The sequence below is a fragment of the Sitophilus oryzae genome, unplaced genomic scaffold (assembly GCF_002938485.1).
Source record: "Sitophilus oryzae breed Bouriz unplaced genomic scaffold, Soryzae_2.0 scaffold_1396_pilon_pilon, whole genome shotgun sequence".
Classification (NCBI taxonomy): Eukaryota; Metazoa; Arthropoda; class Insecta; order Coleoptera; family Curculionidae; genus Sitophilus; species Sitophilus oryzae.
Window position 1 is genome coordinate 2,763,321 of NW_022146055.1, and position 24,291 is coordinate 2,787,611.

Below are 24,291 nucleotides of genomic sequence, written 5' to 3' on the forward strand. Positions count from 1 at the left end.
ACACTTTTCAGAAATATTTATTATGGTTTGGGAAATTAATTTTTATTTTTTCTTGTTAGATTCTTTCAGTTTACCATGGATTTTATGGTTTGTACACATTTTTGTTGTGTTTTTAGTGTGACTAATTGTTTTGATTCTTTTTTTTTATCTATAAATCTATTTGATCTATTTTGTTTTGATCTATAACATTCATTCTGCATGAAATAGAGTTAAGCTAAGAAAACTACAATTTTTATATCTTAATTAATTTTATTTTTATGGCTTTTTTTTTGTTTGCAAACCAAGTTGCTGCTTTGCAAATATAAATCACAGTTTTGAACACAAATATAAAGGCTGGCCAGCTATCGTTCAACGTTACGTCATTATTGTTTGTCAAATATGAATTTTAGGGGTGTCTGAGATCATTTCATATTGTTTAGAAAGTTTAAGTACGTTCATATATTACTTTTATTTTATTATATATTTTTTATTTAATATTATTATATTTTATTAATTTTTTCTTGAACTCTTCATCAGTTAAGATCCCTTTAGTTCGAATCCTTTGGACTGTTGAAATTCTTATTTCTAAAGCATCAGCAACTCGCTATATTATTAAAAAAAGCTATAAATTTATATTTTACATTAGATCTTTGCATTCGACTTCATATACGGCGTCCACGGGCAAGAGTGTTCTACCAGCTTCTATTACTGGAGAAAAATAATTTATAAGCTTAGCAAAGAGCTCTTATTCATTTTAGTTAAATATTTGAGGCATTTTTGCAATAAAAAAATTGAATTTTGTTTCACAACGATAAACAATTTTTAATTTTGACATTTACCAATGTCCGTCAATAAAATTATAACACCAAAAAGAAGATGCAGTAATTAACGGAATGCCGTAATAACGTCACCAATCTCTTTCATCTGGTTGTCAAGTGATTGAGTAAGTTTGACAATATATGACGTAACGTTGAACGATGGCTGAACATTCTATACAATTTTACATCCTTTGACTAACAGTAAAATTCATTTTGAGGTAGTCCGCCAATATGGAGGTTTGGGACAAACATTCGGACTCTAGTCTATTTTCTACAATTTTTTCTTTTTTAACATGCCCAGGAGTACACTCACATATCCCTACAAAATCTTCATCTTCTTTTCTTTTCGTAGGAACTAACCAAGCACCTTCCTCGCACGGATCATGACTATATATTTTAAAACATCCACTTTTATAGCGAATTTGACCTCGGTCGCTATCACATTTAACATTTTCTTCTGAAATGTCTTTATTTCTCGATTTTTTAGTCATCCGCTCTTCTTCCTTGCCAATCTCTTGTTCTTTATCATCACTTATATTTACTGCGTTTTCATCTATACAATTTTTTGTCTCACACATGCATACTCCGTTGTACGAAACACCGTCAATGGAAGGCCTAGTGTCGAAATCGAACGATATGATTCTTCCTGCTGGGCAGGGACCTCTAGAACCTATTTTAAAGCAGGAGTCTTCATCGGGGTAGTATAGTTCTCCCTTTTCACAGGGTTGTGGTAGACAGTGAGTTTGGTTGAAAAGAATGTGACTTGCTTTGCAGGGTCCTCTTGTAAAAGGACGGTGGCAGAAAGGATTGTCTAGGTATCGGATGTTGCCAGGTTTACACATGCATCCTCCGTTGTTTGTTTGAGGCAGGACGGTGAAGATTTCGCCTTTTGAACAAGGTCCTACAGTGCCTGAAATTAATTAATTACCAAATATAACTTATTTTCATATTTTTATAGGCAATTTAAATTTCGCGCTGGGAATGCAGGTGGTAGCTCTGCTGTTAAACATGTCAAGTTGCCACATTTATTTATTTATTTCCTGACATTGTCATTCGTTCATTCGTTTTGACACTTTAGTTTTGTATTACGAGTTTTTGGTTTAAATAAATAGTGTTGTGATTCTTTAAGCTTAAAAATGTTTACTAGCAGACCTTGAAATCGAACACTGTTCTTTTTAGAACCTCTTTTAGTGCGAAGGGTACAAGATAGCTTAATAACCGTAAAAAACACATCCCAACATTATTAGAATATTTTGAACCGGAAAGCGGTAGTAATGGCCCTTTATGCCCCGTAAGTGCTTTTAAGAAGGTGAGTTTTGTTGATGAAAATAATAACTGATTATATTCCGGGTGCGTCTCAAAAGTGGCTCACCCCTATAACGTTTTTACTTTTTCAGTTAAAAACCCGAAATTTGGTATGTTAGTATATGACATAATAATTAGGATTGATTGATGTATTCAATTGTTTTCTGTCACTTCCTGTTTCACCGGAAATGGCTACAACTTTTGATTTTTAAATGGCACCCTCTGCATTTTTTTTGCTTTATTCGATAGAAAATAACATTCTCAATTGAATGACATATCATATGTCAACTCTTGACATTTTCGCATATTGTTTATTTGAAATTATAACTTGCGGTTCGTAAGGAAAATTTGACTCGAAGTATCAAGTGTATGGTGTCAAATTATTCGTAAAAAAATGCTTTTTCCAAATATGCTAATGAGCCACCCTCGTTCCATTTGAAAAAATTGAGATATGATTAAAAAAAAGCATTTTCTAACTGGCCAGGACAAGACACTAAAAACATTAGACGATCAAATCCATTTTTTCCAAGGCTCCTTGATTAAGTATCGTTGTTTTTAACATAGCCACGGCACTCTAGATTGAATTTTAAAATACAATTTTTGATTAAGCGAAAATGTCAAAAATTGACATATGATATGTCATTCTATTCAGAATGTCATTTTCTATCGAATAAAGTAAAACAATACCGAGGGTGTCATTTAAAAATCAAAAGTTGTAGTCATTTCCGGTGAAACAGGAAGTGACCAAAAACAATTGAATTCGTCAATCAATTCTAATTTATGTCATATACTAACATACCAAATCTGGTTTTCCTATCTGGAAAAATAAAAAAGTTATAGGGGTGAGCCACTTTTGAGACGCACCCGGTATTTATAATTAATTTATTTTTGTTTCCTAAAATATTTTGATTAAAAGAAAATATGTAAAAATGGGCAACGATATGCCTCAAGCTTAATCACGTGACTAAAAGTTTATTTGATATAAACTATACACTACAGTCAGCCTACACGGCTCATCATGTTTTAATAGGGGAAATAGCAAATAACATTATACTAATAGGAAAATATTAACTGGCAAATATTTCGGTTTTTACTTGACTAGAATCCAAAAAATATCTTACCTAATTCAAAGCACTTGTCTGTTTGTTTATGATAATGAGGCAAAAACGAGTGACATCCGCATGTCCCATCTGGCAAAAACAGCGTTCCTTTTTCTTTGCAAGGACCTCTGGTAAAATGCTGATAGCATCTGCCGTCTCTGGCCCTGAATTGCCTCAATTCTTTCCTTTTGTCACATGCGCAGACAGGGAGTTTGTTGCCAGTTGTCATTGTGAGCAGTTGGCCTTTTGCGCAAGGTCCTTTGGTCAGTTTTTGGTAACATTTGCCGTCTTTGATCCAGAAGATCGAGTGAACGTCAGGACATGTGGCTATTTGTTTACAGGAACCTAACCTCTGTATTGATCTGAAAGAAGTATTTATAGGTGAGAGATAATCCAATATGCAGTGATGTATTTAAGTAGTATTTTTGAAATTTAAAGTTGTTTTATGTGTTATTAGCGTGTACCAGCGACTTCGTTCGCGTCGACTTACTCTTTTGTAATGGTGATGATAAAGCAAAGCAAGAATTTCCATTAACATACAAACTGGATAAAATTTTCTCACATTTATGTCAGCATGAGAAAAAACAATATGCCGATATTATTATATAACTTGGTAATATTTGAGGGGTAGTTTCATCTTGTTGGAATTTGACTTTCGAAAAATCCGTTTGCCAAAAATAAGCTTTTTACGTCAAGCAGTTTTAGCAGAATCTTGGTTAAGAAATTACCCAACTTTTTGGCACACCCTGTATAATCTTTTAAACAATTTCAAAATATGTATAAAAACCAAATAAATTATGCTTGTCCAAGCGTTTTCCCGAAAGACTAACCGTTTTTTAAATAACAAATATTGTAATATTTGAGGGGCGTTTTCACCCTCTTGGAATTTGAGATTCGAGAAACCCCTCTTTATCGAACCTCTACACCCCACAGTCAATCCGTTTGCCAAAAATCAGCTTTAAACGTCAAGCAGTTTAAGCAGAATCGTGATTACTAAATATTTCTATATATACCCTAAAGTCAATGTGTTTTCCAAAAATACGCTTTTTACGTCAAGCGCTTTAAGCAGGATCGTGATTAATCAGTGACCAGATTTTTCGAAACACCCTGTATACATTTTTAAAAAATCTTAAAATATGTAAAAAACAAAATAAAATATACGTGTTTAAGCGATTTTTCGGAAACTTGACCGTTTTTTAAATAAAAAATATTGTAATATTTGAGGGGTGGTTTCACCCTCTTGGAACTGGAATTTCGAAAAATCCCTTCTTATCGAACCTCTACACCCTAGAATCAACCTGTATGCCAAAATTGAGCTTCTTACGTTGAGTGGTTTGAGCAGGATCGTGATTAATCAGTATGTCAGTCACTTAAGGATTTTATATATTAGTATAGATTCTGCGTGGTCGGGGCACTATTTTAATATGACAATATGACTTCAGTTTCGGTTTTTTACTGACTTATTGTTTTTTAGTGACATTAAGTGACAACAATTTCCGGATTATGAAGTTTTGATTTTGAAATGTTAAACAAAAATTTTGTAATTTCCAGGCTTAATATAATCTCATTTTATACATCTATAAATGCTAACTTGAAAACTAATGTCAAATATTATTAAGTATCACAGTTTCCGCAGAATGGCATCGTTAAATGAAACCAAACACATCGAAATTAATTAAATCCAATTGTTTAAATGATATTTTCAAAAGTCAATAACTCGGAAACGGTTGGTTTGAAGTACATTGTGTGTATCTTGATTGTTGCTTAGAATTGAAGAAAGAATCGAAATATGCAATAATATAGGGGGATTCCATTTAAAAAAAATGAAACTTTGATGTGTATCAAGTATCTTAATTTAATGTTTTTTTTTCTGGTTTTACTTACGTAGTTACGTTATTTTTATATTCACCATCTGATCCGAAATAAGATCCCTGCTGGCACGGTCCAGGGGTGAAAAGCTGAAAGCACTTTCCTTCTTCTATGGAGAATGCTTGTCCTGGAGGGCACCTACACTCAGCATACAATTCTTTGCCGTTTCTGCTTGTCGCTGGACTGAGTTCCATACCATCAGGACAAGGATATCCAACCTAGAAGTTTTTTTCATATTGTTACGTTTTTCGTCGGTTCCGTGTGGATAGAAAGTCACAATTTATTTAAACACTATTTATTTAACACTAATTAACAAAAAAAAAACAATAACGATAAAAGCCTTATAGAACTATTTACAAACGATTTATAACTAAGAATTTATTTTGAATTTTAGCGCGTCAACTGCACTCGTCTATTTATAACTGCCCTCTGTAGGCCACAGCCGTCGGCTTTTATACCGACAGCTAAAGATCTCTAGAATAGTCCATAGATCGTTAGGTGCATAGAGAAAGTTTCGATTGTTCTCGTATGTACTACTCCATTGCAGTGGAACTCGTTTCTTCTCGAATCTTCGAATGAATTATTACGGTGTCTATTCTTTAATGCGATGTTAATGCGATGTTCATCCGAGGGCGGGCTATATAGTTAGGTTAGGTCGAGTCCACACCGGTCCGCAACAATATCATGTGATGGTGCTTAATGGACGACCCTGTATATCATATCCGAATAAAACATCTTTCATCTTAAACTATACGCATTTGGGAAAAAAATACAGAATATCTTATTCCTAATAGTATTTTTTGTCTTTTTATATTTCACATTGTCACTCTGTATACCGGGTGCGTTGCAAAAGTGGCTCACCCCTATAATTATTTCACATAGAAAAACGAGATTTGGCATATTAGTATATGACATAAATTAGGATTAATTGACATATTTAATTCTTTTCGGTCACTTCTTGTTTCACCGGAAATGACTACAACTTTTGATTTTTAAATGGCACCCTTGGTATTTTTTTTATTTTATTCGATTGAAAATGATACTTTGAATAGAATGCCATATCATATGTCAACTTTTGAAATTTTCGAAATAGTTTATTTGAAATTGCAACATGCGGTTCATAACGACAATTTGACTCGAGATGCCAAGTGTGTGGTATCAAATTATTCGTAAAAAAACTTTAACGAAATATACTAATGAGCCACTACTATCGTTCTATTTAAAAAAAAATAAAAATACGATTTAGGCATCTTTGAACCGGCCATGACAAGACTCTAAAAACATTAGACGATCAAATCTATTTTCCTAAGGCTCCTTGATTAAAATTTGGTGTTTTTAAAATAGCCATGGCACTCTTGATTGAAATTTACAATACAAGTTTTTTTAAGCGGGTGTCCAAAGTTGACATACACTTCAGGGTGGCGCACCTTATTCACTTCGGTTGATTATACGAAAACGGAAAGATGTAGAAACAAAATATTTTAGGGATACATGTGGGGAGACAATGTGTACAATTTAAAATTATTTTGAAATATACAGGGTGTTTCAGAACTAAGATCCATACCAAAGTTATATTTTTTCTTATGGAACACCCGGTATTTTATTTCATTTGTGGATTCTTGGGCCTTAAAAAAGGCATTTATTATAAGGGTTAAATATGTTTAAAATCTTTAGTTTTTGAGATATTTAAATTTGCATGCTACAATAGAATAGACTATTAACACCCTGTACATTACTTTTCGGAATTAATTCTTATGCTGAGATTAAAGGTAGAGAAATAAACCTTACTGAAAAATGGTATTGGTTCCTTCAATTTATACAGGGCTATCAAAAGTTGCTGATCTATTTTAAGGATATATTTTATATAAAAACTTTGTTATTTCAAATGTAACACCCTGTATTTTTTTAAACAAATCGAAGCAGATTTAAATGCTCTTTCAAACTATATTAGGGTTTCCTATACCTGTCTAGCTCAGATTTTGAATAAAAAGCGATTTTTAAATAAAATTGTAATCAAGATGGCTGGTGTGGCCATGGCAATTTTCTAGTGACAGTTAGTAACTATTTTCAGGGCCGACAATAGTTTATGGACATTATTATTTATAATTTATAACAGTTTACTTAAGTTTACCTACAATAGTTTAATAAGTAAGTATTCATTATTTTATCAAGAAAAATAAAGCAGTATTTGCTGGCGAAACGAATAGATATGTTACTAGTGATATATTATTTTGAGGAAAATTGCTTCTTGGCAGCAAGGGCTTATGCCCAAAGATATCCAAATAGGAATCTTCCTGATAAGAGTTTCTTTGAAAAAATTCTTGTCCTATTTCACCTGGTAGTGTAGTTTATAAAAAAACTATTAGACAGAAACCTGTCGTTGGAAGTGAAGAAAATGAATTTGCCGTAATTGGCTCTTTTATAGAAAATCCATGTATCTACAAGTCATCGTAAAATAATTCAAAGACTACATCTTCGTTTTTCTTGATAGAATAATAAACACATTTAATAAATATTATTTATTAAACTATTGTAGGTAAATTAAATAAAAGTAAACTGGTATAAATTTAAATAAGTCCATAAACTGACCTGGGTGAAATAGCTACTAACTGTCACTAAGCATGACAGCACTAACCATCTTGATGAGCCTGAAAAATCTTTTTGTCAAATGTTAGTATAAGGGAACCTAATATAGACTGAAGGCTGTTAAATCTGCTTATTTAAAGCCCATGGTGTTACATTTGAAGTAAATAAATATTATAGACCAGCAGGTGCTGTTCCTATATATATAAGGAATAACATTTTTCTGTAAGACCTTTGCTTTACGCTAAATTCAACACAATTCACAGAAATATGCCACAGCATATTCTATTAGCCTATGCAAAACTAAATATCTTTCAAATATCTCAAAAACTAAAGTTTTAAACGCTATTAAACTGCTATAATAAGCTCACCTTTCAGCAGAATCAAAAGAAACAAAATACCGGAATGTCCATAAGAAAAAATACTGTTAATGATCTTAGTTCTGAAACACCCTGTACATTTCAAAATGATTTTAAATTGTGCACATTACCTCCCCACATATACCCATAAAATATTTTGTTTCTACATCTTCCCGTTTTCGTATAATCAACCGAGGCGAATGAGGTGCGCCACCCTGTATAATATGCCATTCTATTTAGAGTGTCATTTTCTTTCGAATAAAATAAACAAATACCGAGGGTGTCATTTAAAAATAAAAAATTGTAGTCATTTCCGGTGAAACAGGAAGCGACCGAAAACAATTGAATACGTCAATCAATCCTAATTTATCTCATAGTAGAAGTCATATTTGTCTCTATATATACTCTAGTAAGTAGAAGTCATATTGACATCGAAATCTAATTTCTCTTGTCAAAAAATACCCAGCCACTAATTTTCATCCAAATATCGATATTATTTCAGAAATTATTTTGAAAAAATCGAAATAAGAAACCTCTACGCCGAAACGAAGCATTTTAGGACATAATTTTAAACGAACTTTTTTACCTATTTTTATCTGCAGAATATATTACCAAGGTTTTCAGATTCCAATTCGGACCACCCTGTATACTATAATATATTTTTTTTTACTTAAAAAAATCAAATACCTCTTGAATTTCTTCACAATTATTCATTTACACCCTGTATATGATTCTCAATTTTTTATGCATAAAAATAAATAACCAAATAAATAATAATTACGTGATTAATATATTACAAGAATGTAAAAACGAAGAATTCTTATAACGGATTTTTGTTTTTTCACTTTTCCAAAGGTCATAAGTTACCAACTTTATTAATTGGCAATATATTCTGAAAATAAGCAGGAAACCTTGACTATGCCCATAGAGTAAAAGGGATTTTTTCTGGCGAGGTTTACGTAATGGGCTTATCAATATTTATGACGAAATAAGTATAATTTCCTCGTTGCGTAACCGAGGCTATCTGTATTTATTAGAAATGCTAATTGTTCAGTTTTTTCTTCTTTAATTTTAATAAATCGCCACGCACTTGTTATTCTAATCGAACAATAAAGCCACTTGTCACTTCCGTCTTTGCTGTACACATAACTACCGTGCGATCAAAAAATTTTATGATCGAGTGGGCTTTGTCTTTGACAGTTAAAAATATTCAAATGTGCAATTTCCTCTAGGAATTATATTTCTGTCATGCTAGGAAATACGTTTGATCAGAAAACTTTTAAATCTAATTTTAATATTCCGCACCAGTTTTTTAATTTTAGGATTTTACAATATAGGCCAGTCGGTACGTCGTTTTAAATAAGCCTAGGTGGAAATAATTAGGGGCAAGCTGCAATAACACTTATTCTCTTTGTTTTGCTTTGTTGAATACTCTACTAAATTTGCACGGTCTATCGATCCCGGATTTGGTCGCCATATTGGAAAATGCTGTCAAATTATGACATTTGTATGCTTTTTTTTTAAATAACTCGGTCTGGGTGCACTGTACAGAAAATTTGCAAGAGACCAAAAAGAAAGCATTTAAATTCTCTATAAAAAAGGTCCTATTCACCGATTTCGTGCATGAACAGGTTAACGAGATACAAGCGCTTAAATACAATGCATATATTTTCTAGTGGTTCATTTAATATGAGAAACTGATTCTATGTAAATTTGAATAATTTGCCAATACAAATTTGTGTTTTTCTTATGTTCGTTTCCACACCACCTGGCGGTAGAGCACTCGGCGCACTTTTTTTAAGTGGTTTCCGCTATAGGCCTAATCCACTTTCTTGCCGTTGCAAATGTTCTATTTTTATATCCATATGACATGATATGCTTTATAAGTATGTATTTTCAGCTTTTTTTTACGTAGAAGGTTGATCAATTGACTCATCAATATATTCTTCCTCAAACTGTTCATCTGGTTCTTGTTTAATGTCTATGTCTTCGATATTTTCGTTGGTCATTAATTCTTCTAATCGAGAACATTGATTTACTGGTTACACTTACTGCACTATGCGAGTCTCAGAATAACATCTACTTTTTAAAGCAAGGAAAGGGAAAAGCTGGAAATACCCTCTATTCACCCTCTCCATCAATATTAGACACGGCTGTGAAAGAAAACATTTTGTTTTTACATGCATTTAGTGGGTGCTACACCACTTCAGCAATTTACAGGCAGGGTAAAATGAAGTTCCTTAAGTTTCTAAGAAATCAGACAAGTTTGAAAACTGTCATTTACTGCTTTAGAGACCCAAATGCCAACGTTGGAATTCAATTTGTTCTTGCACTTTATGGGTCAAAGAGCGACGACACATCACTACACATCTATAGACATCGATTTTTTGCGCAATCTATAACAAAGAGTTTATTTAATCTTGCATCCCTTCCTCCAACTGAAGATGCGGCTCGCATGCACTCATTTCCTACATACCTATAAGTTCAAAAATGGTACGGTAACGAAAAAATTCCCACTGACTGGGGTTGGAAGCAGTCGTCCAATGGACTTATACCGATTCCTATGCTGCAAGACGCCGCGCCGCTCCCCAAGAGTTATTGAAAATGATCCTGTCAAACAATGTCTTGGAAATGCATAAAAGGTTGCAACGCAGCCTGCAACTGCAGAAAAGCAGGATTACACTGTTCGGTAGTGTGCGATTCGTGCCAGGGAAGAGCGTGTTCAAATTCTGAAATAACTCTAGAAGATCTAGGGGACGACGAAGAAATCGATTCTCGATTAGAAGAATTAATGACCAACGAAAATATCGAAGACATAGACATTGAACAAGAACCAGATGAACAGTTTGTTGAAGAATATATTGATGAGTCAATTGATCAACCTTCTAGGTCAAAAAAAGCAGACGGTGAAAATACATACTTATAAAGCATATCATGTCATATGGATATAAAAATAGAACATTTGCAACGGCAAGAAAGTGGATTAGGCCTATACGGGAAACCACTTAAAAAAAAGTGCGCCGAGTGCTCTACCGCCAGGTGGTGTGGAAACGAGCATAAGAAAAACACAAATTTGTACTGGCAAATTATTCAAATTTACATAGAATCAGTTTCTCATATTAAATGAACCACTAGAAAATATATGCATTGTATTTAAGCGCCTGTATCTCTTTAACCTGTTCATGCACGAAATCGGTGAATAGGACTTTTTTTGTAGAGAATTTAAATAGCTTTCTTTTTGGTATCTTGCAAATTTTCTATACAGTGCAGTTATTTAAAAAGACCCCCAGACCGAGTTATTTAAAAAAAACATAAAAATGTCATAATTTGACAGGATTTTCCAATATGGCGGCCAAATCCGGGATTCATAGACCGTGCAAATTTAGTAGAGTATTCAACAAAGCAAAACAAAGAGAATAAGTGTTATTGCAACTTGCCCCTAATTATTTCCACCTAAAACCACTTGTCGACTGGTCTAATCTTTGGGTCTAATATTATAGTAGGTCTATCTGGTCCCTACGAAATGTATAAATTCTGCAGGGCAATAAGTTGTTCTAGTAAAAATGTAGAATACACGAAAAGAACCTGATAATCACCAGCTGTCCACTGCGCAAAATTAGTAAAATGGCGCTTATCATGTTTTCCCCTGACTCTTCAATAAAATAAATTGTTAGAGAATGAATGAGAATCCAGTAATCAGTATCCAAGTATATACCTTAAATATTTTGTAACATTTCTTATCCGGTGGCCAAAACAAAACTTGCCACCCTCTAGATTGTCGGGCACATGGATTCAGGTCCGGATTAGCCCATGGCGGTGGTATCACAGCGGCGTAGACTAGGGGCATTAACCATATTTCAAGTAAAATCCATGACTGAAAAATAATAAAACGTATATAGGCTTGGGGCATTTCACTCGATTTTTAAAATTTCGACAACAGCGCTCGGCACGGCAGAAATCAGAACTTTCCAACTCTGTATTTCAGGCAGTTCTGATGTTGATCGCATTGAAATAATATTAAAATTGTGGCTATGTCATATATAGTTCATATCAAATAAACTTTTAGTCACGTGATTAAGCTTGACCGGCACAGCGTTGCCCACTTTTACATATTTTCTTTTAATCAAAATATTTTAGGTAACAAAAATGAATTAATTATAAATATACAAACAGTTATTATTTACATCAACAAAATTCATCTCCTTAACAGCACTTAAGGGACATAAAGGGCCATTACTACCGTTCTCCCGTTCAAAATATTCTAATAATGTTGCGATGAGTTTTTTAAGGCTTTTAAGTCTTGTACCCTTCGCACTAAAAGAGGTTCTAAAAAGGACAATGTTCGACTGTAAGGTCTATTAGTAAACATTTTTAAGCTTAAATTATTACAACACAATTAATTTAAACCAAAAACTTCTAATACGAAACTAAACGGGTGACACTGTCAGGAAATATATAAATAAATGTGCAACTTGACATTTTTTACAGCAGAGCGACATTTTATGGTTGGTTTATGGTTGGTGACAATGAATTTAAAAATCGCGTCCTCGATTACGTAACTAAAAGTTTAATTGATATCAAATATACCTACAAATTTTCTAAAATAATAAAAACTAACACATTTTTTGGACAAAACAAAATAATATTAAGTAAACAAAACTAGAAAAATATTTCGGTGAATTTGACTCGGTGAATACCGAAAATTTCGATGAATATTGAAAATAGTTTTCCTGAAATAATAGAATGGGGAAGTAAAAAAATATAGGTTATTTTCCGTTATGTAAATTTATTACATAACGCATGAATATACTGTTAAAAATCACATTGTAAGTCGTGTGAACCACAGTACTAATAAAGCAAGATAGTTAAGATGTTACACAATAATTCTTTTTACGGTTTATTCAGATGTTAATCAATTAACTATACAGGGTAATAAAAAACGAGTACCCTTTTCAAAACTATTTTTAATTAATTATGTACTAAAATACATTAATTGCTTTTTATATACCTATACATGGTGAGGTAATCTTAATTGTTGATTTTTTATACCACCTTGTATATTATATCACAAGTTAATACAAAATATTTCAATAATTATCTTCAGAATATTCTTTGGGACTTTGAATCTTGTGGTTATAGATACCATACGATCTCAAAAAAAAACGGCGTCAAAGGCGGCTGGAGAATGACAATCGATAATAATTTTGACGAAGTCAAGCCCTATATGTTATTTACTTGGCCTGTACTCTTTTTTTATTCTTTAATGGCGCTTACTGCCAGATGGCTTGAAGAAGGTTGTAACTAGTGATGGGAAAAACCGATTAATTTCAATAATCGAGTACTCGAGTATCAAGCGATTGCAATAACCGAGTGATCACTCGAGCGAAATATCACTCGTATTTAAAAATACGGTTTTCACCCGTCGTTTGTTGTAAGTACTCGTTAACGCCAAGCGTCAAGCAGTAAGTTGCGTGCGCAGGGCACATATTCTTTCGGTAATGAACGGCAAGTAGCAAATATGTTTAAAATAAAGTATACGGAGACGGAGGGTACCGCTTAAATTCCTGCCGCGATATTGAAGGATGGCTATAGAATTTCAATGCATTTCCTACATAAGTCTATCCTTGTGTTGTAAGAGGTTTGACTAAACAAGGATGAACTTATGTCCCAAGCATTCAGAATCGATTTTCTGTCCTTCAATACTAGGATGTAAATCCTCTCATTGCTCTTATGGGGAGCGATTCGCTTGATCGCTTGATTTAGTTTATTTCGAAGCATTGTCGATGTAGGTCGTAAAATTTTGTCCCTCAGATACGCAACGGATAAATATACCGGGTGCGTCTCAAAAGTGGCTCACCCCTATAACTTTTTTATTTTTTTTTCAGATAAAACGAGATTTGGTATGTTAGTATATGACATAAATTAGTACTGATTGATATATTCAATTGTTTTCGGTCACTTCCGGTTTCACCGGAAATGACTACAACTTTTGATTTTTAAATGGCACCCTCGGTATTTTTTTAATTTGCTCGGTAGAAAATGACACTCTGAATAGAATGACATAAACAACCACAACACAGCCATGGCACTCTAGATTGAAATTTAAAATACAATTTGTTTTTGAGCGACTATGTCAAAACTTGACATATGATACTTCATTCTATTTAGAATGTTTTCTATCGAATAAAGTAAAAAAATACCGACGGTGCCATTTAAAAATCAAAAATTGTAGTCATTTCCGGTGAAACAGGAAGTGACAGAAAACAATTGAATACGTCAATCAATCCTAATTTATGTCATATACTAACATACCAAATCTCATTTTTTTATATAACAAAATAAAAAAGTTATAGGGGTGAGCCACTTTTGAGACGCACCGGGTATATACGGCGTCGTATAAATTTGCTACCTGCAATGTATGTAGAAAATTCGATCGGCTTTTTATCCAGCATGTCACATTAAAATCGGATTTCAATTTATTTCATTCTAGGATCGCTTGCGTTCGTCGCTTGGTACTCGTCACTTGAATCGCTCGTTCATAATCGAGCGATGTCAGTTATTGTAATAATCGAGTACTCGAGCGAATTTTCGCTCGAGTTATCCCATCACTAGTTGTAACTTATTTTTATATTGGGTAAAAATGATTTTTAACTACACCCATGTTTAAAATTTGAGAATTTTTTTTTGGAAATAGATTTTTGTGTCTCGAAACGTTCTACCTTTTTTAATCTTTCTATAATTAATGTTAATTTTTGACAAGTTATATGTTAAAATTGTCACATTTAGTGATTGATCTCGCCAAAATTATCATCGATTGTTATTCCCCAGCCATCTTCGACGCCGTTTTTTTCGATCATACGGTATCATTCTCATTATATTAATTACATATATGTTGGTTAATAAAGCTTTTTAATAATAACTGGCAACCTAGCATTTTCTATTTATATCTGCCTTGTATAGGCTTGGTGCATTTCAGTTGATTTTATAAATTCCGACCGCAGCGCTCGATACGGCAAAAATCAGAAGTTTTCGGTTCTGTATTTCGCGCTGTTCCGATGTTGATCGCATTGAAATAATATTAAAATCGTGGTCTTGTCATAATATTTAAGTATTTTAGTTTTTACTCCGGTACGAGTTTTATGTGACGTAACGTTCTTTCGGGTAGTAAAAATTCAGTGAAAACCCGAACTGGGCGTCGCTTTGTGTTAACAATTTTAAATGTTAATAAAAGTGCCGAAAAAATGTTAATACATAAAGGAGGATGTAAATACGTGGTTATTGGGTGCAATAACATTCAATACCTGAAACAACATTTTGTAGCTTCACAACTTCTCATGTCGATTTGATCGCAAAGCAAAAATGGATTCAAGCAGCTCGACGAAGGGAGTGAGTAAAAAAGTGCCCTTTACAGAATCAAAAAATTGGCGCCGGGAGGCACGTACAGCCGCCCATACTAAAATATGTTAGTAAAAAGTTTGTAGGCAGTTCTTTTAGTTTCAAAGTAAAGGAATTTTTCCAATTTTTTTTATCTCAAAAACTGCGACTTTGACTGATTTTGATGTTATTACAAATTTTGTTGCAAATATTATTCCTAATCTTAAATTGAAAACCGCGTTTCGCTAGCTACTGTAATTTTGGAGTTACGATTTTTTTAAATTTTTAACCCCCTCCCATACCCCCTTACCAACCCCCACCCCCACCAAAAACTAATGGCCAGAATCTCGGGTGCCACAGTATTTTTGTGCCAAATTTGGTTAAAATCGGTTTAGCGGTTAGAGTTATCGTGTTACAGACAGATGGACAGACAGACACCATGAAAATATTTTGTATTTAGGTCATTTATGACCCAAATAACTCATTTTGAGTGAATTTAAAAACCTTTTTTTTGCCGATCTTAATATCCTACCCTCGAGCCTCCCATACCTGTTGGGTATGGTTGGCTAAAAATTAAATAGGCATATACTATGAGAGGATAAATTATAATTTTCTATATTAATAGTATACTTGTTTTAATCAACTAGTGCTTAAATTTTTTATGAACATCTTCTAAAATTAATTATGTACTTTTAAAAAAAATGATAACCGAAATAGCCCCAGTTATGTCTCCGCTAGCATAATTGGTGCGTAAAACTATACTAGCTACCGTAGTTGAAATCATCTAAAAAGTTTTATTAGCTTGAATAATCTATACTATTATATAAAATCCTTAAGTGACTGACATACTGATTAATCACGATCTTGCTCAAACCACTCAACGTAAGAAGCTCAATTTTGGTATACAGGTTGATTCTAGGGTGTAGAGCTTCGATAGGAAGGGATTTTTCGAAATTCCAGTTCCAAGAGGGTGAAACCACCCCTCAAATATTACAATATTTTTTATTCAAAAAACGGTCAAGTTTCCGAAAAAACGCTTAAACACGTATATTTTATTTTGTTTTTTACATATTTTAAGATTTTTTAAAAATGTATACAGGGTGTTTTGAAAAATCTGGTCATTGATTAATCACGATTCTGCTTGACGTAAAAAGCTGATTTTTGGAAAACAGATTGATTTTAGGGTGTAGCGGTTCGATAAGAAGGGATTTTTCGAAACTCGAATTATAAGGGGGTGAAACTATCCCTCAGATATTAAAATATTTTTTATTTAAAAACCGGTGAGTTTTTCGGAAAAACTCTTAAACACATATATTTTTTTTTGTTGTTTTACATATTTTAAGATTTTTTATAAATTTATACAGGGTGTTTCATAAAATATGACCATTGAGTAATCACGATTCTGCTTAAACTGCTTGACGTTTAAAGCTGATTTTTGGCAAACGGATTAACTGTGGGGTGTAGAGGTTCGATAAGGAGGGGTTTCTCGAATCTCAAATACCAAGAGGGTAAAAACGCCCCTCAAATATTACAATATTTGTTATTTAAAAAACGGTTAGTCTTTCGGGAAAGCGCTTGGACAAGCATAATTTATTTGGTTTTTTTACATATTTTAAAATTTTTTAAAAATCATACAGGGTGTTCCAAAAAGTTGAGTAATTTCTTAACCACGATTCTGCTTAAACTGTTTGACGTGAAAGCTTATTTTTGGCAAACGGATTTATCGAAAGTCAAATTCCAACGAGATGAAACTACCCCTCAAATATTATCAAGTTATATAATAATATCGCCATATTGTTTTTTCTCATGGTGGCATAAATGTGAGAAAATTTTATCCAGTTTTTATGTTAATGGAAATTCTTGCTTTGCTTTATCATCACCATTACAAATGATTAATTCGACGCGAACGAAGTCGCTGGTACCCGCTAGTAAATTATAATACAAGTTAGACCTTCTGAAGATATCAAAATATGTATTTACTTTTTTATTTTTAGAATTTTTACAAATTATACTTCTAACACTTAGAATAATTAAGTATATAATAAATTTTTCATATACTCGCTATTTAAACCCCTGTATTTGTATATGCCGATGTTTACGATATTCTCCGATGGGGGCAGCACCTGCGGAGAATGGCACCAAGCCTATACTTCCGATTCCTTGGTTGTGTACAGTTGTGATGATGATTTTTCTAGTGAATCGAATCACACGATTCAATTTTTCATAATGAATCGACTTTTCCGATTCATTCATTTGAACAAACTACCAGCACATTTTGCGTATCACAGTATAGATATTTTTTGTCTATTCATATTATTAATCAGTGATGGTAATTTTTTTTGGTTTCAAATAAACGCACATATTATAACGTAATAATTCGAGATGTATTACTCGACATTGCTAGACACCGTTTTTCAGTAGCAATGTAGGTTAAATCGATGGTAATCGCTTATCATTTTGTAATAGTTTGACCAGTCCAAACCAAGAAACGGTGGCGATTGCGAATAATTACGCTACATGGAAATTGATTGGCCTACTTTGGCGTATGATATAATATAGAGTTCTTTGAAAACGAATTACCAGTTTCAAGGTCGTTTGGAGTTGATACTCAAAGAAATAAGTTGTTACAGAGACGACCTAACATACCGGGTGCGTCTCAAAAGTGGCTCACCCCTATAACTCATTTAAAAAAAACAGATTTGGTATGTTAGTATATGACATAAATTAGGATTGATTGACGTATTCAGTTGTTTTCAGTCGCTTTCTGTTTCACCGTAAATGATTACAACGTTGATTTTTAAACGACACCCTTGGTATTTTTTACTTTGTTTGGTAAAAAATGACATTCTGAATAGAATAACTTTTGACATTTTGAATTAAAAAAATAGCATTTTAAATTTTAATATAGAGTGCTATGGCCATAAATGTAACGACAATTTGACTCGAAATACCAAGTGTGGTACCAAATTATTCGCATAAAAATGCTTTTTCCAAATATGCTGATGAGCCACCCTCGTTCCATTTGAAAAAATTGAGATATGATTAAAAATACGGCAAGACACGCAAAATATTAGACGATCAAATCTATTTTTCCAAGGCTCCTTGATTCAAAATTAGTGTTTTTAACACAGCCGTGGCCCTCTAGACTGAAATTTAAAATACAATTTTGTTTTAAGCGAAAATATATTTTTTTTAAAGCAAGAATGTCAAAAGTTGACATATGATATGTCATTCCATTCAGAGTGTCATATTCTATCGAATAATTTTATATCTGAAAAAAATTTTATCTGAAAAAATAAAAAGTTATAAGGATGAGCCACTTTTGAGACGCACTCGGTATAGTGAAAATTTTAAAAAAATATTAACATTTCAAATCAATGTCAATAATATGAAAATTAAAAAAAGTATACTTCAATTTCAGTTTGCTTCAGTTAAAAAAAAACAAACTGACTGACAAAATTTTTTGTATTGGAGATATCGAGAAAACTGACTAGAAATTAGATAAAATATCTAGAATATCACAATCTAATTCATTTTTATTTAGCATTAACATAGAAATAGGTAGGTGACAGAATGTTTATTGGTATTTTCACGAAAAAAAAATATAATATAAAAGTGAAAGTTTTTGAAGTAGAGAAAATGCAAATCCTTATATTAGCATAGTTGTATTACGGCAAGGGGCAAGTTCAAGGTTCAGTTAATTAGTTCTAGTAGTGTAATTCAATTTAGAAATTACCCAAATTATGAAATTAAGTACGAAACTGGTTAGTACTAAAATATCTGTGTATATTTTATCTTACTGCCAAATAAAGATATAGAATTTAGTAATAATTATTTAAACTTAATTAAAGTTATATGTATTTTGGGATTATATTACACTAATTTCAATTACGAATATGAAAAACAGAAAAAAGTTGCCTTATTTTTTTTTCTTAAATTAGAGTTGAAAATAATTATACAGGGTGGTCCGATTTGTATTCGGAAAACTTTTGCAGCATATAAATGCTTCGGGTGTAGAAGTTTCATTTTTACTTCGATTTTTTCCAAATAATTTCTGAACTAACGTCGATATTTCGGTAAAAATTAGTGTGATGAAAACTTATTCTTACTTGTAGGGGGCGCCACTGCATATTTTTTTACTCGTTTAAAGGCTAATAACTTTTCGTCCGTACCTGTATAAAAACTACCGAGTAAAAAATATACATTTCCGCCGTTTTTACGTAAAAAATACCTCTTAGCAAAAAGGTATCTTTGTAAAAATAGCTAGGACTAGGGAATAATTGTTCTCGAGATATTATCGCCATCATTAAACATCAACATGTTCTTTTTTTGTCAGTGATGGCATGCATTGATTATTTCGATTTTAATACTCGAGCTGTTTTTACCAAGAGACGTTTTTTACGTAAAAATGGCGGAAATGCATATTTTTTGCTCAGTAGTTTAATACAGATATGGACGAAAAGTTACCTAGGTGGCGCCCTTTATAAGTAGGAGGGATAGGAGGGATTTTGATGTCAGTGTCAAAATCAAATTTCTCATCTCAAAAACTACCAATTTTCATCTAAATATCGATCTTAGTTCAGAAATTATTTGGAAAAAATCGAAATAAAAATGAAATTTCTACACCCTGTATTTCTTAAACTAAGCATTTTAGGACATACATTTGTACGATTTTTTTTTAGTTATTTTTATCAGCAGAATAAAGCTTGATTTTCGTGCATCCGTTGTCCGACGATACGTTGATACAATATTAATTTTATTGGTAGAATTTAAAGACTTCGATTGGTTAGAAAATAATGCAGTTTTTAAATTTATTGCATCTTCATGCCTCCGTTTATCGGATATACGTTGGTGTTATTTTATATTTTCGTTTCCATAACGATTTTGCTATTTTACTTCTTATATTTTTATTATTATTAGATTAAATTTGTCAGAAAAGTGTCAAAACGTCCGTTATCGTATGAACGGGTCCGTTGACGGGCCGAAGTAAAATATTTACGGATGAAAAGTGGCGCGAAAATGCTATGACCAATCAGAGCACCGTTGGACCAACGTACCAACGTATAAAGCCGGAGTCTCATGCATCCAAAATCCGATGGTACGACATCCGAAATTTGAAGTTATCCTGTGAAATAAAAATAGCCTGTCACATACATCCGAAAGTTCGTTCCGAAATTTGACAGTTTTGACATTTAGACCTGTCATTTCCTATCAACAGGATCCCGAAATTGCCCCCTTCCCACTAAACTTGTTTTTAAAAACCAATGTTTTCAAAAAAGGTGAGGTTAAAAAACACACGATATCGTACAAAAGTTAAACAAAATTTAACTTTATACGACGTCGGACGATTAGTTAAAAATATCGGATAAAAATTGGTGTCAAAATATTTCGACCAATAGGAGCACCGTCGGATCGTCGTGTCATCGGATTACGGATGCATGAGACTCCGGCTTTAAGCCGGAGTCTCATGCACCCGAAATCCGATGGTACGACATCCGAAATTTGAAGATATTCTGTGAAATAAAAAAAGCCTGTCACATACATCCGAAAGTTCGTTCCGAAATTTGACAGTTTTGACATTTAGACCTGTCATTTCCTATCAACAGTATCAACATTATTACATGTATTATTGGAGAAACACTTATAAAAATAACTTCCTCGCCAAATATCCCGAAATTACCCCCTTCCCACTAAACTTGTTTTTAAAAACCAATGTTTTCAAAAAAAGTGAGGTTAAAAAACACACGATATCGTACAAAAGCTAAACAAAATTTAACTTTATACGACGTCGGACGATTAGTTAAAAATATCGGATAAAAATTGGTGTCAAAATATTTCGACCAATAGGAGCACCGTCGGATCGTCGTGTCATCGGATTTCGGATGCATGAGACTCCGGCTTAAAGCTTGATTTTCGTGCATCCATTGTTCGACGATACGATGATACGATATTAATTTTATTGGCTGAATTTAAAGGCGTCGATTTGTTAACCGTTTCTAACCAATCGAAGTTTTCAAATTCAACCAATAAAATTAATATCGTATCATCGTATCGTCGGACAACGGACCCATGAAAATCAGGCTTAACGGATGCATGAAAATCAAGCTTAAGCTGCCGGAGTTACCCAACTACAATAATTCGAACAACCCTGTATATAAATTTAGCACCGTACAATCAAGGGAATTTTGGCTTTGGCGCAACCAGAGAAATTGTTTTTTGTCACCATACAAGATGATGCCAGATCAGAAAACTTTTTAATCGTATTGAATAAATATTATAAATTATTATATTAGTTATTTAATGTTTGATAAATATTACCTGATTTGACTTCATGTTCGAATCTCCTCGGTGATTTTCAAATATCGAAATTCATTTCTCTAGAGCAAGTCTATTTTTGGCCAGCAAGAATTGTTTTAGATGGCGCGTAACATAGGCTTTGTAAAAATGCTATCTCTAGCACCCAAAAACAAATGGTTTATTTATTTTATAACAATAAAACCAACCACAAAGAGTACATAATAGCAACATGAGATTTGGTTACCATACTATTGTTACTTTAAATTACCGCTTTATTTAATTCTACTACACAACCAAAATCGTGAGTTCATTATACAGGGTGTCAAAAATAGTTATCAAACTTAACTGTGTGGTTCTTCAGATAAAAGTAAAACAAAAAGTTTCTGTGATTATATGCCTTTCTGTGATCGGACACCCTGTATATTTATTTTACTCAGTCGGAAGTTAATTTTTCAGATTTATAACCTAACCTAACGGTGTTTAGTATCACTTTTTTTCGGTAACAATTCTCTAGCTTCATTCAGAATTTCGAAATTAGTGGAATACATTAGTGGTTTCAATTAAGCTTCATTCAGAACCTCGCAATTAGTGGAATAAATTAGTGGTTTCAATTAGCCTAGAAGTTTGTTCCCCTAATTTGAATGTAAGCATTCAGAACGTCAAAATTAGTGGTAGGAATTTTCAATTAGTGGAAAAAGTTAACAAACATTTAACTTTTCCACTAATTATACTTCAAAATTTGCGAGGAATGTCATTTTGGCCTTTGATTATCATCCGTCTAGAGAAAATGTGGTTAGAAATCAGAAGTTTATTGTTTTATAAGCTAAACTAGCGTGTACCAGCGACTTCGTTCGCGTCGAATTAATCATTTGTAATGGTGATGATAAAGCAAAGCAAGAATTTCCATTAACATACAAACTGGATAAAATTTTCTCACATTTATGTCAGCATGAGAAAAAACAATATGGCGATATTATTATATAACTTGGTAATATTTGAGGGGTAGTTTCATCTCGTTGGAATTTGACTTTTGAAAAATCCGCTTGCCAAAAATAAGCTTTTTACGTCAAGCAGTTTAAGCAGAATCGTGGTTAAGAAATTACCCAACTTTTTGGAACACCCTGTATGATTTTTTAAAAAATTCAAAATATGTAAAACAACCAAATATATTATGCTTGTCCAAGCGTTTTCCCGAAAGACTAACCATTTTTTAAATAACAAATATTGTAATATTTGAGTGGAGTTTTCACCCTCTTGGAATTTGAGATTCGAGAAACCCCTCCTTATCGAACCTCTACACCCCACAGTCAATCCGTTTGCCAAAAATCAGCTTTAAACGTCAAGCAGTTTAAGCAGAATCGTCATTACTCAATGGTCATATTTTATGAAACGCCCTGTATAAATTTATAAAAAAATCTTAAAATATGTAAAACAACAAAATAAAATATACGTGTTTAAGAGTTTTTCCGAAAAACTCACCGGTTTTTAAATAAAAAATATTTTAATATTTGAGGGATAGTTTCACCCCCTTAGAATTCGAGTTTCGAAAAATCCCTTCTTATCGAACCACTACACCCTAGAATCAACCTGTATGCCAAAATTGAGCTTCTTACGTTGAGTGGTTTGAGCAGGATCGTGATTAATCAGTATGTCAGTCACTTAAGGATTTTATATATTAGTATAGATATTAGCAAAGAATATCTTATTGATATTAGGCTTTCTCTATGGATACAACGGATTACCGCAAGCTGTTGCTAGGATATTATATTAATTTTAATTGTGTTTTTAGACATTGTGAATGATCGTAAACTAAAAAGTATAAAATTTAATTGAAACCACTAATTTCAAGGTTCTGAATGAAACTTTATTCTTAAGATTCTACGATAATTTACAATATCTAAACAATACAATTAAATTTAATATAACATCTTAGCAACAGTTTGCGGTAATCAGTTGTATACATAGAAAAAGGCTAATCATTAGATTATAAAACATTTAACCTTTTTTTATAATTTGTAACCACAATTTCTTTTGACGGATGATAATCAAAAGCCAAACTGACATTACTCGCTAATTTTAAATAAGAAATATAATTAGTAGCAAAAGTTATAAGTCTGATAAGCTTCATCCAGAACCTCGAAATTAGTGGAATAAATTAGTGGTTTCAATTAAAATTAATAGAATATCCTGGCAACAGCTTGCGGTAATCAGTTGTATCCATAGAAAAAGCATAATGATTAGTTTAAAAACAATAAACCTTTCATTTCTAACCACAATTTCTCTTGACGGATCATAATCAAAGGCCAAAATGACATTACTGGCATATTTTGAAGTATAATTAGTGGCAAAATTTAAAAGTTTATTAACTTTTTCTACTAATTGAAAATAACTATCACTAATTTTGACGTTCTGAATGCTTACATTAAAATTAGAGGAACAAACTTCTACCGCTAATTGAAACCAGTAATTTATTCCACTAAAGCTTCATTCAGAACCTCGAAATCAGTGGAATAAATTAGTAGTTTCAATTAGTCGTAGAAGTTTGTTCACCTAATTTTAATGTAAGCATTCAGAACGTCATAATTAGTGGTAGTAATTTTCAATTAG

General features: G+C 32.6%; 2 protein-coding genes across 7 annotated transcripts in view; one reads left to right on the forward strand and one right to left on the reverse strand.

Annotated features, from left to right (window-relative positions):
* Positions 1–24,291, forward strand: part of LOC115875871 (centrosomal protein of 135 kDa-like) — a 58,392-nt gene that overhangs the window by 15,158 nt on the left and 18,943 nt on the right. The window lies entirely within an intron of this gene.
* The window catches only part of LOC115875873, a 28,371-nt gene continuing 4,325 nt past the window's right edge, over positions 246–24,291 (reverse strand). For 2 of the 3 annotated variants that reach the window (XM_030891417.1, XM_030891416.1), the window contains exons 2-6: positions 21,706–21,840; positions 11,729–11,887; positions 5,087–5,289; positions 3,224–3,564; positions 246–1,707 (exon numbers count right to left, since the gene is read on the reverse strand). In XM_030891417.1, coding sequence (XP_030747277.1) covers positions 980–1,707; positions 3,224–3,564; positions 5,087–5,289; positions 11,729–11,887; positions 21,706–21,720 — 1,446 coding nt within the window. In that variant the 5' untranslated portion in view covers positions 21,721–21,840 and the 3' untranslated portion in view covers positions 246–979. The remainder of the gene's footprint in view (positions 1,708–3,223; positions 3,565–5,086; positions 5,290–11,728; positions 11,888–21,705; positions 21,841–24,291) is intronic. The other variant, XM_030891418.1, reaches the window with a different exon arrangement.